Raw genomic sequence first — 16,532 nt, 5'->3', positions numbered from 1 at the left:
AGCTGGAACAACAGGATGATTTATGATTACTAACCATTTATTGTCATGCTACTAATTTTTATTTTTATTTTTCAATAAATATTTTTCAAACATGTTTTGTATATTACTGCAGAATTTTAGGAAAACGATCTTAGATCTTTTTATCAATCGTTATTGTATATTAATAATTTTGTTTAGCGCCTGAAATGATTTTGAAGTTTAACTTCAAGGTTTTATGTTTGCAAATGAAAATCTAAATTCATTGCCAGTAGTATTCTAAATATAAAAGTTTGTTCTGATTTTTGCCTAACTATCATATAGCTATATGGCAAGTTTCTACTTTGTCGTATGTCGTCTCTGGTTCGAGGTCTTCTTCCAATTCCGGGTAGTTCTGTTATGGTTCGGAATATTGGCTCTGATCTATTGAGTCGTAGAGACATTTCGATTAAATTATTGTCGTATAACATTTTGTAAATGTTTTTGTCTAATTTCTAATCTATTTTGGTTAATTCTAAGCTATTAAGGTCTTGTTCGAGACTTATGGTCGCACCAGATGAGTTAGGACCGAGTTGGTTAACTCATAGAGTAATTTCGGATAGGGTACACCGTCTGCTCGTCACGCTATCTTATTTTCGGCCGGATAGATTCGTGCAACTTCTTAGTCTAATACCGATCCTAATCTTACTCTTATACTATCTAGTCTCAGGTTGTTTAACTAGTCTCTGCTAGGCTCAATAGATCTAGGGTATACTGGTCTATTGCGGCTGTTGAAGTGCTCGGGAGAGTCCAACTAATTTCTAAGTTAAATTCAAATCTCTCTGGTGCTGAAATTACAAGTAACTTCAGCACTTACAAATAAGTGGGTTGTTAGTTAGATGGATCATGATTGGTTAATATTAAATACTTTACATTGGTAAAATATCTAAATTATCCAATCATAAAATGTAGTTTAGATCAGGTTCCATTTTCTCTACTTTTTAAACAGTGTTTTGATCGATTTTTTGTTATAGCTCCCGAAACATGTTAAATTTTGTAGGAAGAAAACTCAAATGAAGTTAAATTCAAAGAGCTGATCTTTAAAAGAGCAGTGCTTTATGAAACAGTTTAATTGATCTTCCTTGTAACTTTTCGGTTTGTATCTTTCTTGATTGCAATCAAAGGTAAAGCGTTCACTGTGGCAATGTTCAGTGTTTTCAAAACAACTGATATAAACTTAGAAACTCCCCATAAAATACAATGCCTGTTATTGTACCATAACTTATGATCAAGATGGGTTTAAGATTAGACGGCATAAAATGAGGCAAAATTGAATTAAGCTTCACCCAAGAGACACGTAATCTCGCTTGGAAGATTCAGTGCTGTTTTAATATTAGCATTTCTTTTGAAATATTTTAAAACTGTTTGGTTTTGTTAGACTTGAGTTTTTGCATGTAGGTTCAGCAGTCAAGTTTTTAATCATAAAAATTGGAGTTAAAATCAAAAACTTGGGTTCAACTGCTTTTTTTTTAGTGTGTTTCAAACAAAAAAAGTGACGGCTCATTTCAACTAACTGAAATTATGTTTTGGAATGCACTAGCACTAAAGCTGCATCAATTAGCGTGCAAAGAAATCAAATTGAAGCAGTTTTCAGCCGATATATTTCGGCTCTTTGCTGCTTGCTTATTGAAAACCAAAAAAGGTTGCGTGCATCAATCCCCATAATTGCATAAAAGGCTTTTTTTTCAAATAGCGTAGTCATAACGCAATGAAAATTGGCGTAGTGAACAAATCAACAACTGTGAACATATTTGTTATTCATACTGTACTGCGTAACTTCACGCACTTAGCTGTAATAGCATGTAGAACAAGCATAAACTCGGTATTTTGAGACGGAATCTGGAAAAAAGCTGCATAAAAAAATTACAGGTAAAGGATCCTGTTAGATCTGAATTAGAAGCATCACAGTTCACAGAAGGCCTGAAGATTTTTCAGACCTTCAAATGAAAAAAAAAACATTTCAAGTGAAAAACTGACATTGGTTTCACTAGAAAACCATCGAGTTAGAAACATGACATCTCTTTCCTTAGAAGTCGGAGCATCTAAAAACTACCAATGCTTTGAGTTCAATATGTAAAGGTATTTTTCATTCCCTTAAAGCGTAAGCAGAGAATTAAACGGTCTAAGAAATCGTTCCAAATTGAATTGAGGCAAGATATTTGTTCCATTTATCAATTATTTGAATGCAAATTATGTGACTTTGTTCTTTAAACAGCAATTGGGGTGATAAACTAGAAAAAGTTTTATTTCTTATATTATTTGTTGTTTTGACTGTTATAAATAAAATGATGGAATATTTGTCCTCAGGGTTGTTTCTTCTCCAAACAATTTTCGAATTTTCAACATGCTAATTTTTGCGAAACTTTTCACAATCCTTCGAAAAGTGTTGTTGTTCGATTTGTATTGTTGTATTGAGCTTAAATGTTGAATCTTTCCCCTGAGATCTTTTTTCATTAGTTATGGGGGTTTAAACATTGATAACTTGCCAATTTGGGACAAATAACGCACGATACATTTCGTGATATTAACTCATAAGCGGTGATTTAATCCGCCTTAAAATTTTCTAATTTGAATTGATGCATGTTGTTTGCTCTGTTTAAAAGTTTAATACTTACCAACAAGATCTTTTTTATTTTAACGTAGAGTGAGTGGGGATGATTTTCCAAAAAGATATCAAACCAATATTTTGAATTTTTTCTCTGCTTCTCTGTAAATTTATTCAAATATTTATTTTAAACTACTCCATAGAACAAAAAATGAAGTCAAAAAGATATCAAACCAATATTTTGAATTTTTTCGCTGCTTTTCTGTAAATTTATTCAAATATTTATTTTAAATTACTCCATAGAACAAAAAATGAAGTCAAAACTTTCAGGGCTTCGCCTTGATACCAGCACTCCTGTTTCACTGTAATTTCCGAAATTTTAACCTAAATTTTGTTTAAAATTAACTTGATCTTCGCGAGTGCAAGTTTAAAAAAAAACGAGTTGAGTTTTGACATTCATGTCAAAACTCACATCAGTTTTTTCACATCACCTTAGTGTTTGGTTAATAATTTTGCTGTGGCAAACTTGATAATTTTTGATTGTACAAGAATTGCCCTCATCGCGTTCACTCTGGCATTTTCGGCCCGTTTCGACTTTGCCCCAACCAATCGCTTTCAATTTCAAAGACGATTCGAACCTAGTCATAACACGATGAAACTTGACATGCTTAACAACCTGAGGATTGTGAACGGATGGAAAATTTGAAAGGTGGAGGCATGGAGGGAAGTGGAAAAGAGCTAAACTCAAACGTTTAAGCCACCAGAAACTTTGCAATTAACATGTGGAACAAACATGAGCAACAAAATAGTGACCACTACAGTCGCGCCAAAGTGTTGCTAGCTTGCCACAGAGGGTTGGACTCTATGTGGAAGCTAGAACCGGGTTACCCAAGGACAATCTTGAACCGGACTGTTTTGTATCGGTTTGTTTTTTAGCCTAATAACTTTTTTAACGCATGCCAACTTTGATAGCAATCCGACGATGTGAGCACAAAGTTTTCTGGTCAGAACTTACTGGTGGGGGAGGACAAAAGAGAGCTATCAGTCAAGTCCAGAGTAATCGTTGGAGTCACTCGATTGGGACATTGATTCGAATACACGACTCATTGTTTTACTGACTAACCCTAGTGGATAGGTGTGCGTAGATGTAATGGAATCCATTGTCGTCCAGGTTGTCCCCTGGGAGCATAACTCCGTTGTCGTCCCACGAGTACACAATGGAGGCATCTGTGTGTCCATAACTCGTGAACACCACTGTGCATTGAGTGACGTCGAAGGGGAAGTAGGCGACGTTGATCTCACACGGAGTCACCAGCTTCACCTGAAACACAGTTACACATATAGAGAGGCACTTAGCATTGTGGTAAGGTTTTCAGTTATAAATTGGTTTCTTTTAAGGGTAAGGCATGTGTTTTTCCAAACTGTTTTCATTGTCTTTTTTACTCAACTTTGTATAAGTCTTGGTAAATTTTTCGGGCATTTGTGTGATTTCTTAGATAAGTTTTGACTACTGGTTTCGACATTTGGTTATATTTTTTCTTTGTGTTATATGTTACCTGTTTTCTGAGTTTTATCAAAGAATTTGAATTGCAGTTGCTGTTAACTTACACTAGCAAAGACAGGCGGGGATCTAGGAATTTCTCGAGTGTGGGGGCGGATTTTCAAAAAAAAATTCAAAATTTTGTCGACTTTTTTTAAGGTGAACCATGTTGCTTTTTTGAGCTCTCCCAAACCACTTTAAAGACCGTAATTAGAACCAAATTTTCTGCGCCGCAGGCAAATTTTTGAAAAAAGGCGTTTTAGGCACTTTTTGGAAAGCATCCACCAAAAAAGTCGCTTTTTTCGGCGTGCACTCCACCCTCAAAATTAGTAAAGATTGGCACCGAAGGCGCCTTTAGAAAAAATTTAAGGTCATTCAGCCCATAATGGATATCTCAAAATAGTACAAAGGGAGGACCATTTGGGTCGGCAGGGGGTCGAATCCCTGAGGCAGGGGGTCGAACAAAATTACAAGTTTTTTAATAACCCGGGATGGTTCGATCGACTCAACCAAAAATGGCCTTGCTTGGAGCAACTCGATGGCTTGTGTTAGACCCAAATGGGCTGTTCGATCAATTCGACCTAAAGAAAAGTATTTTCGTGTGCTCGACTAAAGTCTGCTATCTTTTGACCGACTCGACCCAAACTGGCCATGTTTCAGCCAGATATTTTTCCAGTGTCTGTATACTTAATACAATTCGAAAATTTAGCAAGCTTGATATTTGTTTATTACGGACTAGTAAAAGTAGTTGAATAACATTGTTTTGATAGTATTCGAACTTAATTTAAAAGGTTTTACATACTTCAAATTAAAAGTTACAAAAATCAGAATTTTTTGTACTTCAAATTTTTGTATAGCTACTTTATTAGCAAAACAGCGTCACTGGGACTTTTGTCTAGGATTAGTATGCTTGACTTATTACGCAAAATAGTGTTTCGACCAAGTTTTTGACTAAATTTTGAAATGGTGTTCAGTCAAAAAGGCTATTTTTGACTATGTTTCGAATATATTTTGTATTCGACTTTGTGTTCGACTATGTTTCGACCACGCTTTGTGTTCGACTATATTTTGACAAGGCTTTGTATTTATCCTTGTATTCGACTATGTTTCGACCCAACTTTACGTTCGACTACATTTCAAAATAGTGTTTGACTACGAATCGGCCAAGTTTTTTACTATGTTTTAAAATAGTGATCGATCGAAAGGGCTGTGTCCGACCACAGATTTTGGGTGGAACAACATCCGGGCTTTCGACCCAATTCGGCCAAAAGATAAATCAATATGGCAAAGATACGGCATTTTCTGCTTGAAGTTGGGCAAGTAGCCTGTTCCGTAATTTTTTTAAAAGCAAAAATTTTTCACTGAGTTTTCTTAAGAAACAGTTTTGAGGTGTTTGATGATCTTGTATCCTTCGTTTGATGATCTTGCATGATCAAGGACTTCAATGTTTTCTTATATGAAGCAATACCAAGTCCATTTTTGTGCTTTAGATTGACAATTATCAAATGATTTGGAAGGTGTTCTATGTTAGTTTTGAAAAATCTTGAAAAAAACAGATATTGTAATTACAGGCCACTTTCTTGACTGAAATTCAAATCGCAAAACATGAATAAAATTGCAATCTCAAAACTCGGCAAAACGAAGATTGTAATCAGTTATTGCGTTTTCATTACGAGGGCAAACTGTGCATTCTCTGCATTGGAATCCGCAACATTGCTACTTTTCTTTGATCTTCTTCGGTGTTTTGGATTCCACAAACAAATACCTACAACAATGTACCGCTCGAAATCGTTCCAAAATAGGCGAGTATGCGGAATCCGCAACTGTTTTTCCGGAATTCAGAGCAAATTTGCGGAATTCACAAACAAATGAATCCACAATCAAATGATTGAGCTGTTGGGGAATCCTCAACTGTAACTGGAATCCGCAAATTCTAAGTGACTCTGCAAATTGTAAGTGGAACCCGCATTTTGTTTGCGGAATCCATTTACATATATGTTTAATTGTGAAAACGATTTAGTTTATGTCTATTATTTACTAGGTGTTCACCAGCAAGTTCAATCTCTGCTACGTCAATCAGCTACTAGTTGAAATACCTGTTAATCTGAATTCCTGTCACCAACTTCGATCTCAATACCTGTAACCCAACTTCGATCCCAATTCCTGTAACCCAACTTCGATCCCAATTCCTGTCACCAACTTCGATCTCAATTCCTGTAACCCAACTTCGACCCCAATTCCTGTAACCCAACTTCGATCGCAATTCCTGCCATCAATCTCAACTCCTGCAAAAGTGAACAAATTGAACAAACTTATGAAGTGAACTCGCTTCTAGATTCATCAGTTCATTTCAATCAATTATTTCAATTAAGTAATTCATTTAAAATAAACGTATTTTAGTTTAGCCTCTTTCGAGTATTTTCAAATTGCGAAAACATAGTTTTATGAGGCAAAATTTTCGGGAACATATTTTTGTTTTAGCAATTAACCATTATTTCAGCAGTAGTTGTTCAAATTTTGTTAATTTTAACTAAAACGGATTTACTCAGACAGTTTCTTCTAATAGATAGTTTACTCCGCATGGGCTAATTACACCAAATAGATCGTTTAGTCCCTATGAGCAACTTTGACGGGCCGGCATAATTTTCAGACCATAACAAATACTGCACACAGTAGGAAGAAAACGGCAAACGTATTCTTGCTTGCGTAGAGAAAAATTGGTATGCTGAAATCCCTATTTGATCCAAAGGTCCAAAAACACATAATATTTGGATATAATGCTTGTAGAACAGCATTCTTAATCCAAAATCTAGAAAAGACGCATTTTCATCTTTAACGAAACTTAATAAACACTTTCTTACTGCTCATACACTACTGATGTACAAAAAGAGATGATTTTTTATCAAGGCTCATAATAAAAAAATGTGTAAGTCGTTCCCAGTAAAAGTAAATTAGATTTAGCGGAATCTAGTGAACTTGAAAAACCATATGTTGAATCATCAATTGATGAAACAAAAAGTAGCGAAAGTGAGGGACAAAATAATTAAAGTAGGGAAAAATAAGATTTTGATACAGATGGCCTTAAAATTTATTTAAAAAATTATAAAAAGCAGATGGACAGCATTAGATTTTACATTGACCGTCAATTTTAAATGAAATTAGGAAATGGCGATCAATGTATAATCTAATGCTGTCCATCTGATTGCTGTCCATCTGATGAAATCTTACTTAGAAATTTAGTATCACTCACTTATCCGAGACAGATGGCCTTAAAATTTATTTAAAAAATTATAAAAATCAGATGGACAGCATTAGATTAAACATTGACCGTCATTTTTAAATGAAATTAAGAAATGGCGATCAATTTATAATATAATGCTGTCCATCTGATTGCTGTCCATCTGATGAAATCTTACTTAGAAATTTAGTATCACTCACTTAGTCGAGACAGATGGCCTTAAAATTTTATAAGATTTACAAAAGTCAGATGGACAGCATAAGATTATACATTGATCGTCATTTTTAAATGAAATTAAGAAATAACGATCAATGTATAATCTAATGCTGTCCATCTGTTTGCTGTCCATCTGATGAAATCTTACTTAGAAAATTAGTATCACTCACTTAGTCGAGACAGATGGCCTTGAAATTTTTTAAATTATAAAAATCAGGTGGACAGCATTAGATTATACATTGATCGTCATTTTTAAATGAAATTAAGAAATGGCCATCAATGTATAGTTTAATGCTGTCCATCTGATTGTTGTTCATCTGATGAAATCTTAGCTTTCGAAGATACAATTCGGCGCATTTTCTGCTGGCTAATTGAAAACAGAATATGTTGCGTGCATCAATACCCATGATTGCATAAAAGGCCCTTTTCCAGTTAACCCTTTCAAGTTCAATTTTGAAAAGCGTTTTAACGTTGTCATAATGCAATGAAATTTGGCGTTGTGAACAAATCAACAACTGTGAACAAATTTATTCATACTTTACAGCGTAACATCACGCATTTGGCCGTAATCACACGTAAAACATATTTAAAACTCGGTATTTTGAAAGGGGGAACTGGAAAAGAGCCTAAGATTGCAGTAGTGCTAAGATCTTCTTTTGATAAAGAAAATTTCTTCAGAATAATTTAATGGTAGAAGGTACCATTAAATTAATGGTAGAAGGTACCATTTAATGGTAGAAGGTACCATTTAATGGTAGAAGGTACCATTTAATGGTAGAAGGTATAATTTAATGGTAGAAGGTACCATTAACATTAATGGTAGAAGGTACCATTTTTCGAAAGTTTGCAAATTTCGAAAAACCGACAGAATATTTTTTTAGGTGACTTTTTATCTGCGAGCATTTTCGGGCTTGTTTAAAGTCCCCTCTTTGATTTTTTGAAACTCATTATTTGAAAGTCAATTTAAATTGATTTTACATGTTATAAGCTGCATAAAATGTCAGCGTGAACAAGGAACAAATTATCACAACTTTTCTCACAAGTAAAATGCCGTGTCAAATTTTTTTGAACAGCTTTTTGTAATTTTACGAGAGGGTATTCCAGGGAATTTTACTGGAGAGACCAAGATATGTGGGCATACAACTTTAAGCTTGGACAATTAAAGCCCGAGCATTTTTGGTCTTGAACCACGTGTGTTGAAGTAATCCTGCTCAGAAAGTATGATGGTCACTTTCGGAAAAAAATGAGCTCAAATGGATGTAGCAAAACAGAACCTTAAGGTCTTTTGCTCGGGCAATCAGGTCTGGTTGCTGAAAAGTTTGCAAGAAGAAGGTCACATGATTACATGAAATCACAATTACAGTAGTCAGAAATTGCCAATACAAAAATGCAACCAAAAAACTAACATGAGACTTGGGTTGGCAAAAAGTTACTTCGCAGTATAAGAATACGCTCCGTTTGTATAATAAAATAAAAGGAAGACAATGGTAGAAAGGATTTTGCTGAGACATTTTCCTTACGTCTGGCATTAAAAAAAAAACGTTTCAAAAAGAATCCATATTGCCCAAAAAATTTTCTGATTTCTGAATTAAATTGGTGAGACATTATAAAACTGAGCAATTTAGCAGCGCGCAAAGCGACAGAACTGCTAAATATCCTTAGAAAAAAACAGTCAACTATCATTAGTGAAATCTTAATGATCTCAAAGAAACAGACTACTGAAGACTCCTTGATAAAAATTGAGGTATGGTTTTATAATTAATTTTCGCGTTCACGCCACTCGAACTTTTTTAATGAAGAGCATAACATTTCATCGCCCAATTTGAAGTGAACTCAACAAAATTAAACCGCGTGGTTCTAATCGCACAAAATACAAGTTCAAGCTTAAAACTATTTCAGGATTCTGCCGATCTAAAACTAAATTTTTTCAATTGAACTTAAAAACTTACCCAATTTGAGTAACTTAGTAATAACATTTTTAGCCGTAAAGCTGAATTTACGTTCCGATTTGACAAATGGAATAGAATTAAGGTAGTGCGGATAGTGCGTAAGTAAGTTCCGAGAGTAGCGCAAACCGTGATTTGTCCAACACTGATATGCAATGCTATATTACAGAATAAAACTGATGATGATCAGTTTGGTGATTTTGAGTTCTTATAAAACCAAAGATTTTCTCCCCAAAAACTTTCGTTTGCAAGCAGATACTGACTTTTCTAAAAAAAAATCGCCAAGACCTATAAAAGTCTTCACTTACAAAACATTACTCATTACTCTTAAACATATAATAAAGGCGGTTCCCAAGCTTATCACCCCGTGTTTTGTAACCCCCTTCTTCTTAACCCCCTCTCATATAACCCCGAAATCAGATAACCCCACAACAATTTAACCCCTTTTTAAAACCAATTGTTAGAATCAAAGTTAAAGTTACTTGAAAAGGATTCGGAACCATATCGTCGGTAAACATCAAAGCTTTAATTGCGAAAAATTTTGCGAACCAAAATGAGTTAACATGCACGCTGCTAAATGCGTTTTAGATTTGAACAGAAATGACCTTGCCGATAGTCTAGACTTTGATATGAACTTGAAAACGAATCCGACCGACATGATTCAAATTGCTCAAAATCCAGTAAAAATTTTTTCAGGTCTACTATCAGGGACTAGTATTTTTAGGGCTTCTAAGAAACGGTGGTAAGTTTTTTCTGTTTTATTTGGCAGGAACGCATATATGCAAGCAGGGGCTATTCCTGAAAGACTAACGTGTATGGAGTAAAGTTGATAAAACATTTTCGGGGTGACTTTAAAAGTTCCATCAGCCAACCAAAAGTTGGATGTTTCAAGCACACGTAGCATTTCAGGGTCGCCGAATAAAATAATCCTCTCGTGATCATTTTGCCCACTGTCAAATCTTATAAAATTTCGGGTATTTCGAAACTTCTGGTTGCTGGGGAGACTGGTAAGACTTCTTCTCGTTGCTTGCGCGCTCGTTGTGCGGTGCGAACTAAATTTTCTTTGGATGGTAGGGCTAGTTGAGTGGCAATGTTGTCTGTAATTGGCTGAATGGCGGTTGCGACTGCGACGGTTGGGGTGTTACTATCGCTTAGCTCCTTGATGTTTTTCAGTACTAGTCGAGCATCAGGTTTGCCCGTGGAAATATCGTGATTATGTTGACCCCTCGTTTCAATAAAGTTTTCTCCATCCGTAATTGCTGTTGCGCGGCATTTATGGGTTTGGTACTTTGAGCAGTTCCAATTTGTTGTTGTTTTGTTTTTTCGTTTAAGGTAATACTCGTGGCCTGATACCACTAGCATTTGTTTGTCTTTCGAAGATAAAGTAAAGTGGAATGACGCTTCAAACATTATATCTGATCTGATAGAGTGGTATAACAATGGTTAAAGAAATAGGCAGTATGATTTTTTATAAATTTCACAAACGTCTTTTGTTGCCTTCAATTAGCACCATGTAGGTTATCTCTGTTTTAAACGCGTGAGTGAGGGATTATTTCTCTAACTAATCGAAATGCGATTACTTTTGAGATGCTAGAGGCATCAAGTGAATTAAGACCAGCTTTTCAGGCCTCAATTAGTAAGCTTAATTGGACTACTCCTGTACTTATAAAAAGGACTTAATTTGAAACAAATTATCGTCATTAAAAGGGGGTTAAATTGTTGTGGGGTTATCATGTTACGGGGTTATGATATAGGGGGTGTAAACAGACGGGGTTAAATATCGTAGGGTTAAAGAGTGGGACACCAATAAAGGCAGCGGTGGCCAGTCAATAAGCAGAATGGTCTAAAAGCAGAATAGTTCCAAGAGCAGAAAACCAGAAAAATATTAACTTATATAAGCTGATCGGCAAATTAAGCATAATAGTAGTCAATATTACCAAAGAAACTATTATTTTATGCACAATTTGAGAAATTTAATCGGTTTTTTTTTCAAATTCTACGAAAAAAACTCGGTGAAATTATTCAATTCATGAATCATTTATTCATTTTCTTGGTAATATTGCCAATTCTGATAATTGTTCTACATATTTGCCCGAGATAATCAGTAAAAGTTTTTTTTCGTTTTACTGCTCTTAGACCATTCTGCTTATTGCTCCGCCTCCAAAGGCAGCATGCTAGAAAAAAAAGGTAACTTACCAGAAAACGAATTATCTTTTTTAGTATCTGCACAACCCTAATTATAATGGAAACTACCAATATATATCAAGCTAGAAGAAACTTTAATAAACGTAAAGAGAAATCGGAACATCGCGCTTCACCCTATTACGGAATATTAAGTGCAGTTTAATAATTGCTATTTCTAACAGTTCTTCCATTTACGGTACGAATCAGTCATTTATCATCAAAGAACTTGCAAGATTTGAAAAACGTTGCGGGGCATTGGATTTCTTAAATGAAACACTCGTTTTGAAAGTGTTAATTCCGACTCTTACAACTAGTTAATACAACGCTTTTATTCATTCAGTAGTTTGAGTTGATTAAACAGTGTACATTTCTTTGCAGTTTCAAGTTCATTTTGAGCAAGTTTTCAGTTCCCGTTCAAGTTCTTCCTGTTTTAATCTACTGTTCATCAAGAGGTACCCCTGGATCCTCTAGCACGTCCAGTCCTTGCCATCCATCTGGGTTATCTTTAAATGGCAGGACACCCCAGACGGGGTCGGTCATGAGTATGAATGCAAAGAAGGGACCAATGAGAGACAGATTGATCAGGCAGAGCATCAGCACTCGCTCGTGGGTGGGGACAGTTGCCCTCTTCCACTCTGGCGTAATTCCCGGTTGCAGAGTCTGGATTCTCTCCGGGTAAGTGTGCAGTCCACCCATTCTACGCTTGAACTCTTTCTGCTGCGCCATCTTTCGCCTCAGCGCCTGACGCATAAGGGACAACCGTGAGGAGCTAATCATTCTGTCACTAGCTCACATACAATTCTGAAAGACAATGAATAGGCTAACCAAATAGTTCTCACGCGCCGTATCCACTGCATCTTTTTATACGATAAACCTAGTACGGACATGCAACCATTCCTTTGACAGCCAAATTTACTTAAGCATCACTAAATTTAGAAAATAATCGTCTCATATACGCTGGCCTAAGCCTAAACCTTAATCACAACTGGCACATCATCAGATAAAAGGCACAGTAAAAATGCAAGGAAAAGAAAGAAGAACTTCATTTTATTTCAAAGGAAAGCTAGTAAAAATCTTGCGATTAAAAATTCAAGCTAAAAATACATGTGTTCAATGCAATTTTGGATCAGGAAAACATCAAAAGATCAAAGATCTAATTATACAGAAGCCGGATTAGACGGTGAAACTATACAAATGAAATTAAGTAACATTTGAAAGCCATTTGACCACCTGATAGCTCCTGAAGGTAAAATTTAATTTCCGGTTTAGTTTTCCAGCTAAAAAAAACAATCATCGAACTTAAAGATACAGGTCAGGCTTAAGAAAAAAACACCGTTTTTCTATAACTCCAATGCCTAAGTCTCATAATGCTACCATGGAAATTAACTTGGCGCTTTTATGATTGCGTGGTCAGGGGAATTGAACGAAATTAAAGTTGGCGAAGGGGGGAACAAAGAGTAAATGAAAATCCGGTCGGCACGTGAAGGGTCAACAGTAGGTATTGTTAAACTAATATAGCTCCTTGGTCAGTGACCTATTAACCAGTGCAGTTTTCATCTCAACTTCAGAGAGAACCATGTGTCGACTATTAAACAAACAATTAAATTTCATACCCGCAACAGCGGGATATTTCGAAATTGCGGAGGCGTTTGAAGCTTTTTATAGACACGAATGTACCACTGGCGATCCAAAAAAGTTTAACATCTGATGATGCAAGTCAATTTACGTCGCTGCTCAATTTAAGTCACTGCTCTTTTTTACCTCTGTCGGTTAAATATATGCGGTTGAATATGGTTAAAATCCGCAGATGAAGGGAAAAGTAGAAACAAAACAGTCGATTGAAAATACTGAAAAATGACTCCAATGAAATTTAAAAAAAGATCTAAGCAAGAATAGCCAGTAGCTATGAACGTAGCACAGGAAAACAAACACAAAATTAACACGTATCAAAAAGGAAAAAAATAACAAAAAAGGTATCAAGAAGAAAGTCTTTTTTGTCAAAATTACAAAACTACCTGTTATCTTTTTTTCTAGAAAAGACGATTGAATTAGTTGATACAATGCCAAAAAACATTCCGAAAAGTTTCAATGAGCACAAGGAAACTAAACAAAAATTATGACTCTTTTTGAAATTTTTCATATTTCGAAAAGAAAAAAAGTACATCACGTTAAATATCCTTGAAGTTATGAGAAACTATCGTTTAGTTAGCAGAAGGCATGGCTGCCCATCGGCTAGCCACTAATTGCAGCGTCTCGGACCACCGCTCTTCATCTCAGCCTGTCCTGGGAGACTTCGTAGCATATATCTTTCCACGACTTCTTCCAGATATCGTGCCTCATTCTTGGAGGCCTGAGGATCCGTTCAACGTCTTCCGCGACGTTCATTCTCCATGTTGTTCTGAGGCCACCCGGTGGGCCTTTCCATGACTAAATTTTTTCAAACATTAATGCTTCTCGAGTTACTCGTTCTTCCCCCATTCGAAGTACATGACCACACCATCTTAGTCGCATCTTTCGCAGGCGAGAGTCCCAAGGTTTGTTGCTGCGCGGATTGTGGTGGGGTCTTGATCAGGGCGTGCTCCGAGGTAGCGTCTGGCGCACCTTAATTCCCATTATCAAGTCTTGCGAGGTCAGATTTTTTGACAGTCCATGTTTCCGCAGCATATAACAGAGCGCTCTTTACGCATGCGTTGTATACTTTGTTCTTCGTGCTTCTTGTCGTTCCCTTGTTCTTCCTGAATTTTGATACGTTAGAGCTACTGGCAGTGGCGCGTGCGATCCTGTTTTGGACTTCTGTTGCTATGTTGCCGTCGGACGATATCCGACTTCTGAGGTAGACGAACTCAATGACATTTTCGTGCGGGTTGCTGTCGAGGAACAGCACAACTTTCAATGACATTATTTCCAGTTTTTTTTCTTTGGGAATGTCCCAAGGTTTGTTGCTGCGCGGATTGTGGTGGGGTCTTGATCAGGGCGTGCTCCGAGGTAGCGTCTGGCGCACCTTAATTCCCATTATCAAGTCTTGCGAGGTCAGATTTTTTGACAGTCCATGTTTCCGCAGCATATAACAGAGCGCTCTTTACGCATGCGTTGTATACTTTGTTCTTCTTGTCGTTCCCTTGTTCTTCCTGAATTTTGATACGTTAGAGCTACTGGCAGTGGCGCGTGCGATCCTGTTTTGGACTTCTGTTGCTATGTTGCCGTCGGACGATATCCGACTTCTGAGGTAGACGAACTCAATGACATTTTCGTGCGGGTTGCTGTCGAGGAACAGCACAACTTTCAATGACATTATTTCCAGTTTTTTTTTCTTTGGGAATGTCCCAAGGTTTGTTGCTGCGCGGATTGTGGTGGGGTCTTGATCAGGGCGTGCTCCGAGGTAGCGTCTGGCGCACCTTAATTCCCATTATCAAGTCTTGCGAGGTCAGATTTTTTGACAGTCCATGTTTCCGCAGCATATAACAGAGCGCTCTTTACGCATGCGTTGTATACTTTGTTCTTCGTGCTTCTTGTCGTTCCCTTGTTCTTCCTGAATTTTGATACGTTAGAGCTACTGGCAGTGGCGCGTGCGATCCTGTTTTGGACTTCTGTTGCTATGTTGCCGTCGGACGATATCCGACTTCTGAGGTAGACGAACTCAATGACATTTTCGTGCGGGTTGCTGTCGAGGAACAGCACAACTTTCAATGACATTATTTCCAGTTTTTTTTTTAAAAAAAAACAGGACATAGTCAGAACCCCCCAAACAAACTAGGCATAGCCTACTATAAATGTAGGCTTTCAGCAACCTTTTGTTTCGATTAAACGTATGATATGAGATTTGATAGGATAGTTCGCGAGGAAAATGCAAAAATTTTCAAATCAAAAATTTGGCATTTCCGAGAATCATAGGCGCAGCCACTTATGCGGATAAAACTCACTCAACCTGCAACTTCGATTGAACTCTAATCTCTGATTTGGGAGGGCAGTTCTCGAGAAAAGTCAAAAGTTTTAAGCGAAACGGTCAAAAAATCAAGCGAAACGGTCAATAATTTTAAGCGAAACGGTCAATAATTTTGTGTCAGAAGAATTTGGAGTAGTTGCATTAACAAATAAACTTCCCACAAACCGTATATTTAATTGAACCCAAAATCTCAAATATGGCAGGGTACTTTTCGAAAATATTCGCAAAGTTTAAAGAAAAAACCTCAAAAATTTGACTTTTCCGAGGGCGATAACTTTTAGTGTACAAAACTTTTTGAGTGGCCGCTAATGCAGGGTAGCTTCACACTACCCTTTATCTCCATTGAACCCACAATATGAAATTTGAGACGCTAGTTTTCAAGAAAAGTCAAATTTCAAAACGAACAAAAATAAAAAAAAATTGACTATTCCGAGGGCCATAACTTTATGAGTGCTAAAAATTTGCGCGTAAAAATTTCCGAGGGCCATAACTTTATGAGTGCAAAAATTTTTCAAGGGCCATAACTTTAAGAGTGCGCAAAATCTACAAAACCGCTCTATTCAATGAAATCAAGAACTCAGACTAGAGAGGAAAATTTTGAAATGCGGAGATGTTAAATATGGGTCAAATATTCGCACCACAGACTTTTTCGAAGGCTGTAGACAAAGGTGTCAAGTAAAAAGGGACTTTCGGGCAAAATACACATGTACACAGGTGAGTAGGCTATATTTCAATTCATACCCTTTTTGAAAAAAAATAGAAGTTTCTGAGAAAAACTTTTAAAAACTCCAAAAAGTTTGGAATTAATTTTCTATAAAATAAGAAAAAAACGATTCAACAAACCCATTGGCAAACACACAACCAACTTGAAAAGCGTGCAGGGAAATTAAAAATTGTTTCCCTTG

At 36.4% G+C, this 16,532-nt stretch overlaps 1 protein-coding gene across 1 annotated transcript in view; it reads right to left on the bottom strand.

Annotated features, from left to right (window-relative positions):
* LOC134844372 (glycine receptor subunit alphaZ1-like) overlaps positions 1-16,532 on the bottom strand; it is a 124,432-nt gene that overhangs the window by 91,619 nt on the left and 16,281 nt on the right. Inside the window, exon 2 of the mRNA XM_063861021.1 lies at positions 3,684-3,881. Within this exon, the coding sequence (XP_063717091.1) occupies positions 3,684-3,881 (198 nt within the window). The remainder of the gene's footprint in view (positions 1-3,683; positions 3,882-16,532) is intronic.

This window comes from Symsagittifera roscoffensis, chromosome 4, assembly GCF_963678635.1.
Source record: "Symsagittifera roscoffensis chromosome 4, txSymRosc1.1, whole genome shotgun sequence".
Taxonomy (NCBI): domain Eukaryota; kingdom Metazoa; phylum Xenacoelomorpha; order Acoela; family Convolutidae; genus Symsagittifera; species Symsagittifera roscoffensis.
Note: the sequence above shows the minus strand (reverse complement) of the source record. Positions and strands in the feature narration are given on the sequence as shown.